The following is an 18,916-nucleotide window of genomic DNA, read 5'->3' on the forward strand; positions in this document are numbered from 1 at the left end:
TTAACTGCTAGAGGATATTACTTAAATATAGACGTATGAGGCATTTTACAAACTGTACACTTTAACTACCAAAAGCAGAACACCATATAGTGTAATAGTGGTACTTTACTGCACTGAAAGGTTACCTATGACCTAATATCTGCTTCTTCAACATTGAGCTAATAATCCTGAAGTTATAGCTAGCAAAAAAGGCCAGGCTATCAAATTGGCAGTAAAGAATAAAGTGCATACTCCTGTTAATTCCTTACCCCACAACAAAATGAGCAAAAACCTTTCCTATGTTTTCATTTTTTGTGCTGACTATAGTTGAGCTTTGATACTCACCTCTCCTGTTGCCTGTGTCTCGAATGTTTGCTATATTGTACGCAAAATGTCCCTTGGAGAATCTGCCAAATCCAACATGTGTGATTCCAGACAGGCCTGGATCTAGGGGGGAGCTGGGTTGGGACAGATTTTAGTTGTTCCCACCCAGATCTCTAAGAGCATCCAACTGATCCATGATAGTTGATGCCAGATGGTGTGCCCCCAGGAAGGTGCAGGAAGATGGTGCATGAGAGGTGACTCAACAAGTGGAGGTCCCCTGGGACTTGCACACATCAGTTACAGGCACTTGAAAGCCTTAGCGCTCTTCTTGAAGGTGCACACACTAAGAATGCAGTCCTAGAAGCCTTTGTCTGAGGAAGTCTAGCCTGTTTGCTCTTCCATTTTGTTTGGCACTGCTCAGCTGATATTGATTTTGGGAGAAGCCCTTCTTCCTTCTCCTCCTCCTCTTGGCCTTCCTGGCCCTGTGACTCTATACCCCTGTATGTGCTCCATATAGTCAATCAGGTACTTCATGACAGCTGTGTTGCTGGGAGATCAGCATGTATAAAGTTGAATTCCAATGCATAAGGTTATCACAAATGAGGCGTTTTGGAGGTAGGTTTCATTGGCGCTGCACCTCTGGCAAATGAGCTGTGACTGAATAAGTCTATTACAAATGAGCAAACCATTTCCTGACCTTATCCAGCAACCCATCTGGGTAGTTGCCTAGGAAATATTGAGATAAGTTCATCAAGGGGCCCAGGCAAGGTATATGTGTGAGCTTTCCCAGATGAAGGGCTACTAAGGAGTTTGATCCACTGTTACACATCAACTTGCCTGTCTTGAGCTTGTGCAGGTTTATCCATGTGTCAGCCTTGGCCTGCAGAGCTGCCAGCAGCTCTGTGCTTCTGTGGCAGAGGTCTCTCAGGCAAACAAGTTTAACACCACTTAGCTTGTGCTACTGCTTTATACTCTATGGTGCTTGTGAGGGCCAAATAATGGTGCTGATAATATAAAGGATGTGTCCTTGGAAAAAGGATTAAAAAAGGAGGAGGAGGAGGCAGGGCTGGAATAAGAGGAGGGGTACCGATGGCAAAGGTGGCCGAATCTCCCCCAACTCTTGTTGGTACCACAAATTCAGTAGGCTTACCCCTCACAACTTGCTGCCTATCCACCACTAGATTTACCCACTTTGTGGTAAAAGCTTTGCACCACCTCTGCCCATGCCTACTGGCCCACATATTTGAAGGTGCTCCCCGCTGTTGACAGTTTGCTGCAATGACAGCGTCTATATTCTGGGTCATGTAGGGCACAGTAAAATTTGGGGGGAAAAATAGTGGTGGCAGGGAATGGAGTACTCGGAAGACAGTAAAGGCCATATGGTGATGGAAGCAGGCTGTGTCCAATAATTTTTAGTTCAACAGTTGCAGCAGTTGGAGTGGCTAGGGTTAAGCTTCTTTGACTCCAAAACCTGCAAGATGAAAGGTTGGCAGGGAACATCAATCCATTTTGGAGTGTAATGAGGTGATGTGGAGGGAGATGGCTCCATTTCCAGTCTTTGCTTCCCACTCCTGGCTCTGCCACTGCCATTTACTACTGCTGGAGGTAGAGAAGGCTATGATCCTACTAAGCTTTTTCTCCCCCCTAGGATTCCATGTTCTTGCTCGTTTCCAGCCAGCCTGGCCCTGGCAGTACACCGCCACCACTCACCTGCTACTAGGGTTCTTTTTATCTCCCATGCTGAGTGTGACGGATGAGGAGGAGATCCGGAAGCCCAGCGGTGAGGCCAGTGAGGAGCAATCAGCTGCGTGAACCCGATCACCCACAGTCAGCTCTGTACGCCGCCGCACTCACATGTGACCGAGTTTGGACAATCACAGGGTGCCTATCGCTGAGACTGGACAGCTGGAGGTTGCTAGTGGATGGAGAGTGTCGGTCGGACTCAAAGGTGGAGTGCAGTCAGTGCAACTTGCAAGGAGTTATAAACAAGTTATAGACAAGCGAAGGCTCAGAGTGAGCGCACAGTGGCAGCACACTCGGGAGTCGAGACGGCGGGTGCAGCGGATGTTGGGACTTTTATGCTCCCTTCTAGATGTTGCCCCTGGATACCCCCTTCCCACGCTATGCCACTGTGCAGGGGTACATTTTTCAGACTTTCTAGTCACTTTAGGTAAAAATGCATATTGCATGTCAGGGTCTTCTTTTTACAGAACTGCTGCTCAAAGGCCACAATCCTCTTGTCTCTGTGGCCTCCAGTGACAACACATGGGCTTCATTAATGCTTGGAATCCCACATGGAATGAGCAAACAATTTCACCACACTCCAATAAAATCAGCCTTTACAAAGCTTTATTATTCCAGGACTGGATCACAAATCTCTACGATTAAAGTGGAACTTTACCTTACAACAAGAAACATACAATCCACATTAATAACTATGCTACCAAAATTAGTGTGTGCTGTAAATCGCCTCCAGCATTGCTCCTTTTTCTTCTTGCCAAAGGCTTCCACTTTACTGAAGCCCATTTTGCTGAGTCCTGAGAAACATTTAATCTTTAGGCTGCCAAAAGATAATCATCAGTCTCTAAAAATAGGGAGCAACATAGCATGTGCAGAGCAGGATGAGACAGTGTATTACTGGGTTTTAACTAGTATACACACTTATTTTTAATGTTTTACATTGCAAAATGTGCCAGTCTGAAGTGATCTAGCAGGACTTAATTTTCTGACTAAAGTTCCACTTTAAGCTCTTTTTAGGTGAAGCATGTTAAAGTGAGGCTTGGTCTGGCTGGACTCTTCTGGTATCTAGTCCTGGAATAATAAAGCTTAGTTGTAGATGATGTCATTGGAGTCAAGTGTCTTCTCTGTATTCAGATTTGCAAATGACCATGCATTCTAGCGGCTAAGCTGAGCCTTTGACTCGTCTACAGTTTTATCATATTGCAAATGATCAGAAAGTATCAGCATTGCTGCTAAATAATAAAATATGATGCCAGAATTTGAGTGAATGCTGCAAGTATTTTGGATAATGCATAGGAGCTGTGGAGTCCTGTATTCGAACAAAGGGTAAGCCTACGTGACTTACACCTAATTAACTATCTACTGCTCTATATTTATCAATCTATAATGAAACATGTACCCTTTTCTTGGTTAATGCAACCTTCCTGCATAAGAAAAGATACATGTAACCTTTCATCTACTAAATCAGTGCACAGGACAGGCATTTCTCTATCAGCTATTCACCACTGCTGTTGTACAGTAAAAACAGCATTGATTAACTCAAAGATATACAACACTAATAAATTGCCATTCAATATAATTTACTACCCAATGACACTGTATTGGATTAACAGTGTAATTGATTCTTAAAGCCTGTCATGCTCTCTTATTAGTAAGTAGATAGAGAACATGTAAGCAGTGCCTTCATTATGAGCTTAGATACTTACAAATGAAAGATTTCATTCCACACTGGGTTTAGGTTTCCAAATATGGTTTTTGTTCTTCTCTTGGTTTTCCCAATTTGGACAGTCACGTAAGGGTCGCTCGAGCCTGTTTTGTCTTTTGCTTGTAACCCCTGAGCACAAACCACTGCAAAATTAATCAAATTATTAAAATGTTAATATGTAAAATGTGTCCCATGTAATCATATCTAAACATGGGAATATATTAAAGATAAGAAAGCATGAATGAGAAAAATGTGCAACATCATCTCTGAAGGGGATCCCAAAATCATTTAACAGACACACCTGCTATGAGCGGGTATATTTTATAAGTGCTGACTAACAGGTTATAATGAATGTGACCTCCCCTTAAAATGTTTATAAGGTAACAATACTGAAGTTCAATCAACTTGGGGTGCCTGCAAGTAGCCATATTAGTCTGTAATTGGCATGTGTTTACGGAGACCTTCGACCAGGTTGTACTTCAGCCTCAGCTACTACCCAAGTTGACATTACATTGTAAACCCTACCAACTCTTGGCAGCACCCTCTCTCTTTCAACTATTAAATGTTTAAGCCTTAAGGGCTCCTTCACACCAGGGTGGAGAGACGTCAGATTTTCTGCACGTGTTCTGCAAGGGTACAACAAAGTGAATTGTTCTGTATGTGCCCTATTCACACCACACCACCAGTATCACGTGCAGATTTTTTCCGGGTGGGATCTGCTAGGTATACAAAACTCATTGCAGCACGCATGAAAACTGATGTAAACTGATATCTATGCAAGTGAAATCTGTGCATCAGTTTCCATCAGTTTTCATGCGCATATGGTGTTAACAAGCCTGTGATGTCCACTGCACTTGACAGTTGAAAGGAGGAATGAAAGGAGGTGACACTAATACAGGGAGGGAGTATTACTTGTTCTAAGCTCCACTTCCTCCTCTGATCAGCTGTTTACGGTTAGTTTTCTGAGTTAAAGCAGAACTAAACCCTTCTCTCCTTTACAGCCAAGGAAGTGGTTATCTTAGCCTCTGTTTGTTCTGCAGTTGCCTTGGTGTTGTAGTTATGACACCAGCCATTTCATTGGCTTGACAGTTCAGTTAAGAGAACAAACTGTGACATTAATCTTTCACAGCATGCTCTGAATACAGTAAATCTGTTTTTGGCAACTGTTAAATTGATAGGTCTAGTCCCACTTTAAGAGTTTCAGCAGCTTTTTTTTGTGCCATCATCCACTCCTCCCCTGCTGAAGTGAACTGGTTGGCACAGCAGGATGGGGTTGAAAAGTTTGTAATTTGCTTTATTCAGAGTCTGTGTGCCACAAAACATCCTGTATGTCCAACTTCTCTTAAATGTCTGTGACAAGCTGAGTGTCTGTGACCAGATTTAGCAGTTGAAAAAGGCAACTAATCAATTTCTAACTTTAAATTTCTCCTGTATTTACAATACCTCCATGTTATAAAGGAATTATCAGAAATAAAAGCACACAACTGGCTCAGACTACCATTTTATTACTTCTCAATAAGCTGTATGTTTATTTTTGGTAATGGCTTTCTTCAGGTCTGTGTGGACCTACCCTGACTAAAAATACAACATGTTTCTAGACATCCAAGACATTTTTAAATGAGTTTTCCAAAAATGATTGCATGTTAAGGCAAGCACTCCTCATCCCAATGATACAACTATTGTATATAAACGGTTGATGTTAGGATACCTTTATTAGTTTGAATGCTGTCTGAAAGCTGTTGAAATGCTACAAAATGGCCAGCATTAGTCTAATGTTTAAGTATTTTATAAAATGCTTACTTTAAAAAGCAATAATTTTAAAATGTTGGTTATGAATACTGGTGGATATTTGACCATCTGATCTAAATGCTGACTCTTCATATAATTTTTTTTTTATTTAACAAAAATGTTCACTTAAAAAGAAGGATTACTGTCTGACCTGTGATGTTGATCTTTGCTGACCACTTGGACGTTCCATCCAAAACACTTTGCTTGGCTGACTTGGTATGAGGCACAAAGTCTTCTTTGGATATTTGGAAAAGCTCTCGAATGACCTCAAAAACTTCTGGATGGTTTCTTTCTCGGATTTTCATTCTTTCTTTCATTGCCATAATTATATGTTGTGTTTTGTCCTCAGCTCCATGTTTGGAACTTTTTTCTGCAGCTCCTTAAAAGAAAAACATTAATTTATTTTAAAATTTTTAATAATTATAAATAAACAGAATCTAAGTCTGATGTGTTTACAAACACTATTTGTCATTTTTTTTAATCCTAAATTCATATAATAGTCAAAATGATGTTGAGGAATAGCTAACCACTATCACATACTACCATATTAGAAGCTGTCATTTGTTTCATTTAATTGAAACCTCACACAATTCAGATATTTAATTGTCACCAGTGGTTCTGTTTATTTATTCTCAGTTCCACACAATTTCTAACACAACTATAAACCAAACAATAGTGTTAAAGCCCAACTCCAGCCCAATAACTCTTATTTTGCATTGGGTACTTTAGGGAACTTCTGTCAGGTTTTTATTGTGGTATGTGAGGAGATATCCTCTCTTCTCTTGTCAGGAGAAATAGTAGACATAGGCATAAACGAAAGAATTTTAGTAGCATGCAGAAGGCTTACAAACTTTGTTTTTATTGTTAGGTGTACCTTCCAATCCTGATGACATTTCTTAACCGGGTGTAACAAGGCCCGGAAGTGAGGGAAAATCCCCCCAATGGGGTCACAAACAGAGATAAAATCCTAACAGAACATTGTATCCACACTGTTAAAAACTGATTATATTTGGAGTTAGGCCATAGTCTCACCTAGTTTATTGTCCGTAATGTAAAATATTACTACAATATACATATAGGATTTTGATGAAGATTGCTTTGAAATTCAAGATCAAAGCCAACTCAAACTGTACAAGTGCTAACTGGTGGAAAAAGTCTTTGTATTAACTTGACTTTAATATACAGCTAAAATGCATGGGGAAAACATGTTTTCATATCTTCCTAAAGAGCATAGGTATAAAACTTTGCTAACTAGAGTAGCCTTTCCTCAGTGGTGCCACAAAATGGATTTTAGGTTGGAGGAAGGCAAGACCACATCTTTATTGTAGTTAGGCAATAGTAAAGAACTTTGTCAGTCATATGGAAACTGTGAGCACCCATACAATGATCACTAGCCTGAATACGTATCATGAATTCCAGATACATATTCCACTATATCAGTAACCTGTAAAAATAACCAACAATACAAGTGCAGGCAAGAGAATAACTATAATGTAGCAAAAAAAAAAAAAAAAAAAAAGACTCTGAAGGTAGGTAATGCAAGGAATTTGTATGCTCTCTGTAAACTTCAGGTCATTGCATGTACCCAAACACTTACCTAAGTAGTCTTACAGGCCCACTCCCATCACACAGTTCTAATCAGTCCAGTATTAATTATAAAAAAAATGTAAATATGTATAAACATGTACATCCCTCAAACATATTATACATCTAGCAGCCAATACTTTATTTTCACTAGGGCTCCAGGAGCCATTATTCTGTCTGTGCCTCCATGGTCCTCATGACAAGGTGGTAAGCCCTAATAAGGGAAGTATAAGACTAGAGATGTTGCTTGGACAAAACGTTTTAAGAGCATGCTTAGAGAAATTAGTACCCTGGAAGTGTGAAGCATATACATATTAAAAGTTTGTTATTTCCTTCTCACCAACTATAAGTCACAAAAAGTTAACTTTTACAAACACCCTCCCAAAGTTTTGACAATGAGCAAGAACTGAACCATTTTCTCTTTATTAAAATGAAAAAAAAAACATTTTTATTGCATATGTTAACACCCATTGTAATCGAGCCATAAAAACTGAGACCTGCTGAATCATCCATACTAATTTGGAAATATTTGCTGCTGAAAACTAGGCATCTTCACACGCTTGGCCAGTTTCTTAATGCTCCATATGAAGCTGCATCTAAAACATGACACTGAACATTCAGGGTGAGAACCATTAAATACTCTCGCCTGTTAAACAGCCGTCCTTCAGAATTAATCCTATATCCACAGTTATCAATATGTGTCAGAAGGCTGTTGGCGTGGATTGATTATACTTTCTATGCATCAGTATACAGCTGAAACCTCTACATACAACAGAAACATAGGATTATCAGCAACCTTCTCACAATAACAGAATTTTGAGCTGAAATTGATTTCTTACTACATTTTTGTCTACTGGGATCATATGTGCTGTTATCTTTTTATTTGTTAAGCTTCTTTTACATATAAATGTAGCCAAGAAAAAAAAAATCCCCAGCAAACTTATTAGAGAGCATGTGTTATGTTTTAATATGAACACTGTATGTACTTGTACTGATATTTTAAAAACTTCAGTAGGTGGTCAGATATTTCATAAGCGGGATATGGGAGTTTGGCAGGGTCCTCTGTTGAAATGAAGTACAGTGTGTGAAATGACTTGTGGCAACCAAAATCTACATTAAATTTACTGTCATTATGAGGTTTTGGTAAGTGGAATGGAACTATAATTTAAATATCAAACAATGTATTCTCACCTATTGGGTACCGGACAGATCAAAAAGATTCTCACATAATAGCTATTCTTGCTTTGAATTTTATTGCAGATTGATAGCAAAGTTAAACTCCAAAACACATCAGCTTCAGAGGAAGTTAGCCATGTTGGCACAAGGAAGTACCCATGTATTATCTGCAGTGCTCTAGCTTGTGTTTTCTGCTTCTTATATATATATATATATATATATATATATATATATATATATACACACACACAGTATATAAATTGCATTTTTCTGTGTGCTTTACCGCTTATGCTTCCTACAAACAGATGATAGCACTACTGTAAGGTTGACTAGTTCACATCCTGTTCTGCAAAAATAGCAAGCCTATTGCACAGTTTCACCTATAGCAGTTGCCTTTCCTTTAAGGCTAGTATGCCTATTGGTACATCGATGCCTCCAGGACGTAAGGTGCAATACTAGATTTACTGAACTGGGATGCTTTCCAGCAACCCCAGGGAAAAATGTTTATGTACCAGATCAGATGGCCTCAAGATAGTGAAAAGGATCAAGGAAAATACAACAAGGATTAGTTTCTGACTGGACCCCAAGCAGAGCCGGCTAGCCACAGTCCATTAACCAAGCAAGGGTCAGGGCAGACAGCAATCTGTGGAATAAACACCGCCCAGGCAAGGGTCAGATAAAGGGTCAAGAAACAGCAGCAATACAAGACAAAGCAAGGAACAGATACATAGTCAGGAAGCTGAATAGTATTACAAGCCCACAGCCTGGGGCTTGTGATAATTAAAGTATCACAGTGCCACTAGCCAATCAGAGGAGAAGAGGCTAGACAAACTGAACCCACCCACTGTCTAAAAATGAGGATGCCACCAAGTGACTCCCCTCCAGCCACTGGAAGTGCAGTAGGCATTACCCAACAACTGACATTTAAGGAGAGAGACAAAAGAGCAGCTGTGGGAACAGGAGTGGGTTCAGTGTTCATCCTTGTGGCTGGTAATTTACCAATGCACATTGTTTTGTAGAACAGATCTTGTTGATAGAACATGGCTATTGCAACTCTACTAATTTGTAGCAACCCTTTACAAACTCTTTTTAGTACAGTTAGACCGGAACAAGATGGGCTCATATTGGATGCTAAGAGTAATGCACTTTACACTGTTTAATTGAATAAGACTGCAGTTTTTGCCACTACAGATGCTCCACTCAGTAACTTACAGTCATTTCTACTGTGGTTTCTACTGTTTAGTTATTTAAAATGATTAATATTTGATAACAAAGAATTGAAGAGGAAAAAAATAAAATGGCAACTAAAATTATCTCTGTGAGGTTAATTTTAATTCACCAGCTTGGATATTATTGTTTATCAGAGTTTGCGTTCAAAACTGCAAATAAAGCTGAATTCCAGAAAGTCAGTAATTTTCTAAAATGTGCTGGCTTACTATAGGTTAAGTCCAATAAGGTACAGTATATGCCACCTCATGGGCTTTTCTCTAACAGTTTTCCTTAGCACCAGTAGTACAGGTGTTTTCTCACAAAGCAGTTGCTCTGCCTACCTCTTCCCTCTGCTATCCATTCACAGAAAGCTTTGTGTTTTGTGAATGGGTTCATATAATACAAAGCTCTCCATGTTTGGACACGAGAAGGGGAGGGGCAGGGAGTGCAGCTGCACATGACTTTGTAGCTGCAGAAGCTAAGACCGTAATGCACTCAGTAAACTGTCAATTGTAAATTAAAGAGATAAATCCAGAAGGTGGCATGCACCTTTACAGGTTTGCATGAATACATTCCAGATATGTCACAATACACAGCAATAGTATGTTCTGTCAAAAAAACTATAATTTCTCCAGAGCAGTGACCTAGACTGAAAGGTGAAATGAGGGAAAGGCCCACTGCTGTTCCTCAGTCAGTAATGCGCGAAGTCACAAGATGCAATGTAAGATCACGGAGTAAAAGTGAATGTGTGTGTGTATATACACAGCCAGGAACACTACAGACACTGAAATACATATGAATATCACTCCTGAGCTGGCATTTCACTCCAGAAAGTAGATGCTGACCCCATATGATGTCTGAACAAAGATCTGGAAAGAAAACCAGTTTGATAGGGGCAAGCTATGATCTCTACAAGAGGTAACCAATGCCTATGTTACATCTAAAACATTGCTCAGCATGAATTTTACATTAAAGAAAAAAAAAATTATATATATATATATTGTATACTGTATATACAGTACTGTGAAAAAGTTAAAGGTATGTGTGCAGAAGTGCTGTAAAGTATAAAATATATAGTTTAATCATTTATTTTTAGCAATTTACAAAATGCAAAGTGATCAGATTTAAAATCTACATTAAATCAATATTTGGTGTAGATACCCTTTGGCTTCAAACCAGCATAGATTCTGAACACTTTGTAAACTTACCCAAAGTCAGGGGTTTTGAAGGACTAGAGTCAGGTGTATGATTAACTAAATATACCAAGAATGCGCTAATGATAATTAATTTCATTTGTTGGTTTAAAAGAAAGGTATGGGGATAGTTTTTTTAAAATCATACTAACCTAGGTGGATGCATCAGTTCGATGCTGCACCTGTCCCACGCCATCTCTAAGTGTGAGAACTTAGCGATCACATGACCACTGATCGCTGAGTTCTCACAGCGAATATTTAGATGTAGCAGGAGGCAGTCTGTTTGCCGAAGGGCTAGAGATTGGTACAATAATGAGTGTCTGTAGGCAACAGTGAAGCATGGTGGGGGTTCCTTGCATGTTTTGAGCTGCATTTCTGTAAATAGATTTGGAGATTTGGTCAGGATCAATGGTGCCCTCTATGCTCAGAAATACAGGCAGATACTTATCCATCATACCATACCATCAGGGAGGCATGTGATTGGCCCAAAATGTATTCTGCAGCAGAACAACAACCCTAAACATACAGCCAATGTCACAAAGAACTATCTTCAGTGTAAGGAAGAACAAGGAGTCCTGGAAGTGATAATTTGGCTCCCACAAAACCTTGATCTGAAATTCATCGAGTGTCAGAGATTACTTAAAGAGATAGAAGGATTTGAGACAGCCTACATCAACAGAGGATCTGTAGTTAGTTCTCCAAGATGTTGTCTGGAACAACCTGTCGAGTTCCTTCAAAAACTGTGTACAAGAGTACCTAGAAGAATTGATGCTGTTTTGAAGGCAAAGGGTGGTCACACCAAATATTGATTTGCTTTGGATGTCTATTCTGTTCAATTTCTTTTAATTTTGTTCATTGATAAAAATAAACTATTAACACTTCTATTTCTGAAAGCATTCTCAATAATTTACAGCATTTTTTCACACCTGCCTAAAACGTTTGCATAGACACTATATTGCTAAAAGTATTGGGACACCCCTCCAAATCATTGGATTCAGGTGCTACAATCACCTCCATGGCCGCAGATGTAGAAAATAAAGCACCTAGGCATGCAGACTGCTTCTACAAACATTTGTGAAAGAATGGGTCACTCACAGGAGCTCAGTGAATTCAAGTGTGGCACCGTGATAGGTTGCCACCTGTGCAATAATTCCATCTGTGAAATTTCCTTGCTACTAAATATTCCACGGTACACGGTTAGTGGTATTATAAAAACGTGGAAGCAACTGGGAACAACAACTCAGCCACGAAGTGGTAGGCCACGTAAAATGACAGAACGGGGTCAGCGCATGCTGAAGCGCACAGTGCGCAGAAGTTGCCAATGGTCTGCAGAGTCAATAGCTAAAGACCTCTAAATTTCATGTGGCCTTTAGATTAGCAAAACAACAGTGTGTAGAGAGCTTTATGGAATGGGTTTCCATGGCCAAGCAGCTGCATCCAAGCCTTACATCACCAAGTGCAATGCAAAGCGTTGGATGCAGTGGTGTAAAGCACTGGCCTCTGGAGCAGTGGAGACGTGTTCTCTGGAATGACGAATTAGGCTCCTCTAGCAATCCGATCAGCGTGTGTGGGATTGGCGGTTGCCAGGAGAACGGTACTTGCCTGACTGCATTGTGCCAAGTGTAAAGTTTGGTGGAGGGGGGAATATGGTGTGGAGTTGTTTTTCAGGGGTTGGGCTTGGCCCCTTAGTTCCAGTGAAGGGAACTCTTAAGACATTAGCATGCAAGGACATTTTTGACAATTTCATGCTCTCAACTTTGTGGGAACAGTTTGGGGATGGCCCCTTCCTGTTCTAACATGACTGTGCACCAGTGCACAAAGCAAGGTCCATAAAGACATGGGATGAGCGAGTTTGGGGTGGAGGAACGTGACTGACCTGCACAAAGTCCTGACCTCAACCTGATAGAACACCTTTGGGATGAATTAGAGCAGATACTTTGAGCCAGGCCTTCTTGTCCAACATCAGTGAATTATACATGTATATGTGTGTGTGTGTGTGTGTGTGTGTGTGTGTGCGTGTGTGTGTGCGTGTGTGTGTGCGTGTGTGTGTGCGTGTGTGTGTGCGTGTGTGTGTGCGTGTGTGTGTGCGTGTGTGTGTGTGCCGCTTCAGGTTCTAAGAAAAAGATGGGAAGTTGAAGATCCAAGTACCACACCATCATTCGGAAGAAAGATTATTTCAAAACATGAACCATGACTCTGGCAAAGTTTGAGTGTTTATATACGGAGTAAACATGTCTGCCATTATCTTGCAGGACGACTATCAGCTGCTTAGTGATCAGTTGGCCAGGTGATCTCAGCAGAGGGGACATATTGCTTTTGGGCATACAATCACTTCCTGCTCCAAATGTAAGTGGCCAGATCATGCAAAATCATCTCATATCTATGGGCACTTTTAGATGTACAGATTGCCCTCCTCCAACTCACATTTGTCTTATTTTTCAGCATGCTGTGCTTCTAGCTGCCTACATAGTGCATTAGCCAAGAAATGAAAGCCAAGTTTCTTTTTTATGAGATGTAACAGCATTATGGCCAACAATAATCTCTCTGGAGCTCATTACTTTAATATTATTGTCAGCCTTTGCCAAAGCACAGTATAAATCCAGCAGTCTAGTCCCTTCCAAGATTTTCCCAATACTTTTAGATCCTCTTAGCGTATGAGTTATTGGAATGAGACATGGATTATTCCAATCACCATTATGTGGGTTTTCGTGGCCAGCAGATAAGACATAAATGTACATAGATCACCTAGAAGGCAGGGATAGCAATCATTCTATGCAATGTAATGTGACCTAAAGGGGAATTATTATTAAATATGCTGTCAACATTGTGCAAGCTCGTTTTCATTACAGTAATCAAGCGCCTGATTCTAATTTCTCTTTAAAGTGATTTCCTATATGTCATAGTCTGTCAAGCATCAACTGGAACAAACCAATAATAACAAGAGAAATATGTAGGCTGCCTTACTGACTGATCCTTATGAAAATGATAGCAGTCTGACAGTCATATTGATTGAATGGCTGCAATGCCTTCCAAGTCACTGACCTGAGCCAAGCATGTAGAACAGAAATTCTGACTTTACTCTGATATAACGCTTGATGTTTGTTCTAGGTAAGTGACTTAGAAAGAATTGGAGCTAAAGATGGTCTAGCAAAAAACATTTTTTGAAAGATCCAAGCAGTAGCTAGAGTTTTTTTTTAAGGACAGGGTTTCTTTTATGTTATTTGTTGCAGAATGTGTTCATGACAAATTTTAACTTCATTATGCATAGTTTAGACTTTTTATGTGTATTTACCACAGGAAGGAGTGTCATTGAAAGATAAACCTGCTCTCAATCTATGTTCTATTGTTGGTGCACTGTTTTGAGAAGGTCTACACAGTATGGTGACACCCTGATTTGGTGTGCAACTTCAACATACATTTTTGAAGGTAATGCAAAATGCATGGAAGTGTTCTGTGTGCACAACAGATTGTACATCAAATTGCCCCTTCCATCATGTCTTATTTTGTAAACTGATCAGGTTTTAAAAGAGAAGAATGAGGTTGTAAAAAAAAAAAAAACTTAAAAATTTATATATGTGTGTATATATATATATATATATATATATATATATATATATATATATATATATATATATACACACACACACACACACACACACACACACATACATACACACACACACACACACACACCTAGGTGGATGCAGCATCGGTCTGATGCTGCATCTGTCCCCATGCCAGCTCTGCAGTGAGAACTGAGCAATCAAACACCACTGATTGCTCAGTTCCCCTCTCTGCTGTGAGCAGAGAGCCATGACTGTCAGTTACCTGCTCTCTGATTTCCCCCCCAACACTCACTGGAGCATTGGCCTGTGTAGGAGGCAGATGCAGCTGGCTCAGACTCTAAGCAGCTAGCTGAGAGGCTGAGCCAGCTGCCAGCCAAGGCATCTGAGTGGATACTGATTCTAAAGTCAGGATTAATCCATAGCCTGGAATAGCTGAGTGACATCAGCTGACAGCAGAGGGACATAACTTACAGGCCATAGGATGTGTCCCTTGTGCTGATGCCTCTAATGTTCAGTGAAATCCTCCTCTGTCCATGCCCCTGCTGTCATAATCTCCCAGTGTGGCAGGGGTTAATAGAACTGTGGGAGCTGCAACTGGCTTTCATCAAGAGTGCCCAACTATGTATGCCCTTTGCGCTCAGTAGTACAGCTTCTCTGAGTGAAACAAGATCTATTAATGGAGGATGGGTGGGTGATTGAAGGATCCGCCCCCTTTATACATAGATCATGTTTCCTTAATAGAAGCTTCTATGAATGGAGCAGCTGGGTAGAAAGGTCGGGCATAGTTGGGTACTCTTGATTAGAGCCTGTCACAGCTTCTACTCCTACTGCACCAGAAGATTACGGTGGTGGAGAGCATGACATGGGAGAGGCATCAGTAAAGGGGACACTGACTGTAATTTATATCTCTTGAGCTGATTTTTGCTTAGTTTTATTTTATTTTGGCTGCACTTAGGCTTTAAACTGAATAAACTGCAGCTGGATGCCTAGAAGTAAACAGTAGTGTGATCTATAAGAGAAGTCTAATGTGAATGCGCATCCTGTATTAAATAATTATTAGTAAATTAAACATGTTGTATTTATGATAAAAAAGGAAAGCAATTAAAATAATAAAAGCAGATGCAGACAGATGCAAAACAGTTTATAAAAGTAAAAACTTTAACAAATTTAATAATAAAATGTTACAACACCTTTATAGGTTCCCATCATTTTATAAATATCTGTTTGACACTAAACCTTCTTTCATAGCTCTTTCCATTGTAGCTAAAATGTTCATTCATCAGTTTGGCAGCATTTGTATTTGTGTGGGTCATTTCCAAGAAGCACAAACCATTTGGTACCATTTTAACTTGTGCTATGAAACCTGTATTTTACATTTAAATGGCCACAATTTGTACACAACCAATTTGACTTCAGTTTGTGAAGCTTCTTGCAAATATACCAGCAGCAGTTATGTCCTCTGTAAGAGCTGGGTTTTATTCCAGCACTGCTTCGACACTGAATACATGGTGATTTACCAGGCACTCTTAGAAAGGGGATCACAGGTAGCACCAGATAGCAGAGGCTGCATTATTTTACTGGCATCTATATCAGGCTCGCTGCAGGAGAGATAGTTTGTATTCTTGGCAAGCAGAATGGCTTTGAATTAAAATAAAGATTAGAGAGGACAACACCGTATGGTTTATATATAGTGAGGGATTTTTACACATAGCAAACTTTTGAATTACAAATAACAACAAATAGGTTTTCTTATAAAAAGGAAAATATACAGTTATATCTAAAAATTGGGAACCTTTTCTATGTAGTGAAAATTATTGGGCATCTCTCCCTTACCTGCTGCAAATTGACTTTTTTTTTAAATTCTAGGTGACCCTTAGGGGCAGGATGTAGCAGTTATTAACTACAATATGGTGGGCTGTGCTAAATCTATGCACCACTAAGCAAGAATAAGAGCTAAAAGGGTAGAGACCCCAAACAGTCAATCTTTAAGAGATTCAGCTGGTGGAGGGGCAGGCAGGTGTGAGGTGCAGGTACTTAGGGTTTCTTGAACAAACCTGCAACAGCCTTCAAAACCTTCCTGTCCTAAATAAATTTTGGCCCATAATGAGCAAAAATTAAAGCACCTCTAAATACCTACAATTCATACCAGCAGCAGCTGCCACACACTCTGCATCCACCCCCAGCCTGTCACTCATATGCAAATTTTGAGATGTCCGTGTCGAGAAATGGTCAGCTGCTTCTTGCACTCTCCTATTTGTCATAAGCTGCTCCCACTAAGACTAGCTAATCAGGATATGGCTGCAGCACCTGAGGCTAGGCAGTGGTATTGGCCATGGAGGAGATACAGATGGCTACAAGGAGTCTAGGATAGGCTGGAAACCTGTGGGCACTGGTGGGAGAATCCAGCATTGCCCCCACAACAGCAGAAGTGTGAGCCCTTAGAAGGGCCAAGTCTACATGTCTTCATCAGAGCTCCTGAAAGTCAAGATGGATTTGGCTGCAGACAACACCCAGGTTGAGGCCCTCTGACTCACCTGGGGAAGCAGCTACTGGGAACTGAGAGTAGATGTACAGAAAAGAGTCGTTTGCAGTACTGCGGCACTGGACTCACCGCTCAGCGATTAACACAGTCCAAGCGGACAGGAAAGCACAGAATACACTGGAAGCAGGTCACAGGCCAGGGTGTGTAGGATAACCAAAGTGGGAAGTGGACAAGGAGGTGTTAGCAACAAGTGGCTGGTGAAGCACTCAGTGAATTTTACAGGGGTTGGAAAGAAGGTTACTGGCAGGACACAGAAAACACTGGTGATAGCCGAAAGCTCAAAGGCACTGAAGGAGTCCCTTGCAGTGCACAATTCTCTAGGTAATACAGACAGGGGGACAGACAAGGAAACAGACTTTGAGTGTATAAGTACTGGTAACAAGGGAATGGCTGAAATGCACAGGGAATCACACTGGTGATGAGGAGTAGGTGGCTGTCTGGAGTACATAGGGAGACATGGTTAAGAATTGAGTACGCAGGGATCACAGATTTGGGAACCAAGCTGGAGTACACAAGGATCACAAATCTGAATGCAGGCTGGAGTATACAAGTATCATAGGGTAGAGGACCCAGCAATGGAACATAGACTAGGTGAGTGGGATACCAGTACTGTAATGTTATTGGCCAAAAGAAGCTGTAGAAGGGAAGGAAGGATTGAAAAGCTCTCAAAACTAATAGGAATTTTCCAAATTTGCATTTGAGAGCACCCTAGGACTAAGGACACCTGCAGGAGCTTCAGGAGTGAAGGTTGCACAACATAACAGATGAACCTTAGAAGAGAATCCCAAGTAAAGCATAAAATCAAGCAGTTAAAAAAAAAAAAGGAAAAGAATAGCTGCCTACCCATGTTTGTTTTATAGAAAGTCTAAAGACTCACATCAGATTTTAGTTTAAAATAGCTGCTAAGTCCTGTTCTTGGTATTTGCTCAAGGGGGACAGTAATGTAGTCCTGTGTTTACACAGACTGGACTGAACAGATGCACCCATAGTCAAGGATTATAATAAGGGCAGTAGCTGGAAAATGTATTGTTGCACTTCAGTATAAGGGTATTGAAGCTCATATTTAAAATAAAGAAATACAAAGTTAAAGAAAAACAACTTTTAGCTTTAGAGAGACATGGGTAGAATAAACATTTCTGTCAAATGTCTATTGCTGTTTATGAACCCCTTTAAAAGATTTTTACCCCTTTTCCTATCCCTCTGACAGCAGGATAAGAAAGGAACAATAGGTTGTCACTGGAACAGAAAGACACAGATTTTTTAACCTTTATTTACTTTGTTAACAATGGCAGGATTTTGTCGGTGATGAAGAGCTTTGCACTGAGCATCAGTGCTTTGCCACACTTACTTCCCCCTTGCTATGGGGATAGCCTACATGCCTTATGTGTTGGGCTGGTTAGCTCTGGTAGGGTGGAGGGGCCATGCTCTTTGTTAATTTAAAAGTAATGCACCTTTATAACCCTAGAAGTGTAGAACCTATATTGAAAATATAGAGTCAGCAGTCTACATAAAAAATCATTGCATTTTCTACTAAAAATGCAATGATGCAACAACTCAACCAGGCAAATTTTATTTACAGCCATGTTGATGGAATGTCAGTTAGATATGCAGTAAAGTAACAGTTAACCTATGGTGAATATTACAGTAAAGTCCTCCAACTGAAGAGCATTGCAGAATGACAGGGAATATAATTTCCAGTACGTGAATGTTGGACAACTGTACGCAAATGTGAATTTATACATAGGGTAAATGTTGCCCAGTGAATTTTGGATGAAGTTTGGGGAATTGCACATTAAGTCTATTTTAAAACATGTCATGCAGCTGGGGAAAATGAGAGACTATAAAAAGGTTGGATTCCATGACTACAGATAGTAATACGCAAAAGGTCCCTGGTGGGTAATAACCTTATATCTCATTATAGCTTCATTATAGCTTAATTTAGTTAACATAAATATTAAATTGTGGTTGCTCTGACACATATGGTATTGCCTGAAAACTACATGTTATAAGCTGAAATTCTTCAAAAACTGTTTACTGTAAAACAATTCAGCTGTGTAATTCTGTAATATATTATGGGAGCTTCAAACGCAAGCAATATTCCACAAAAACA

The 18,916-nt window shown here is 40.1% G+C and overlaps 1 protein-coding gene across 1 annotated transcript in view; it reads right to left on the reverse strand.

Annotated features, from left to right (window-relative positions):
• LOC149451491 (protein unc-13 homolog C-like) overlaps window positions 1-18,916 on the reverse strand; it is a gene marked incomplete at its 3' end in the record, with an annotated part of 532,349 nt that overhangs the window by 186,610 nt on the left and 326,823 nt on the right. Inside the window, exons 9-10 of the mRNA XM_089690607.1 lie at window positions 5,688-5,915; window positions 3,750-3,891 (exon numbers count right to left, since the gene is read on the reverse strand). Of these exons, the coding sequence (XP_089546733.1) occupies window positions 3,750-3,891; window positions 5,688-5,915 (370 nt within the window). The remainder of the gene's footprint in view (window positions 1-3,749; window positions 3,892-5,687; window positions 5,916-18,916) is intronic.

This window comes from Staurois parvus, unplaced genomic scaffold (genome assembly GCF_062004578.1).
Source record: "Staurois parvus isolate SC_StPar_1 unplaced genomic scaffold, SC_StPar_1.0 ptg000536l, whole genome shotgun sequence".
NCBI lineage: Eukaryota > Metazoa > Chordata > Amphibia > Anura > Ranidae > Staurois > Staurois parvus.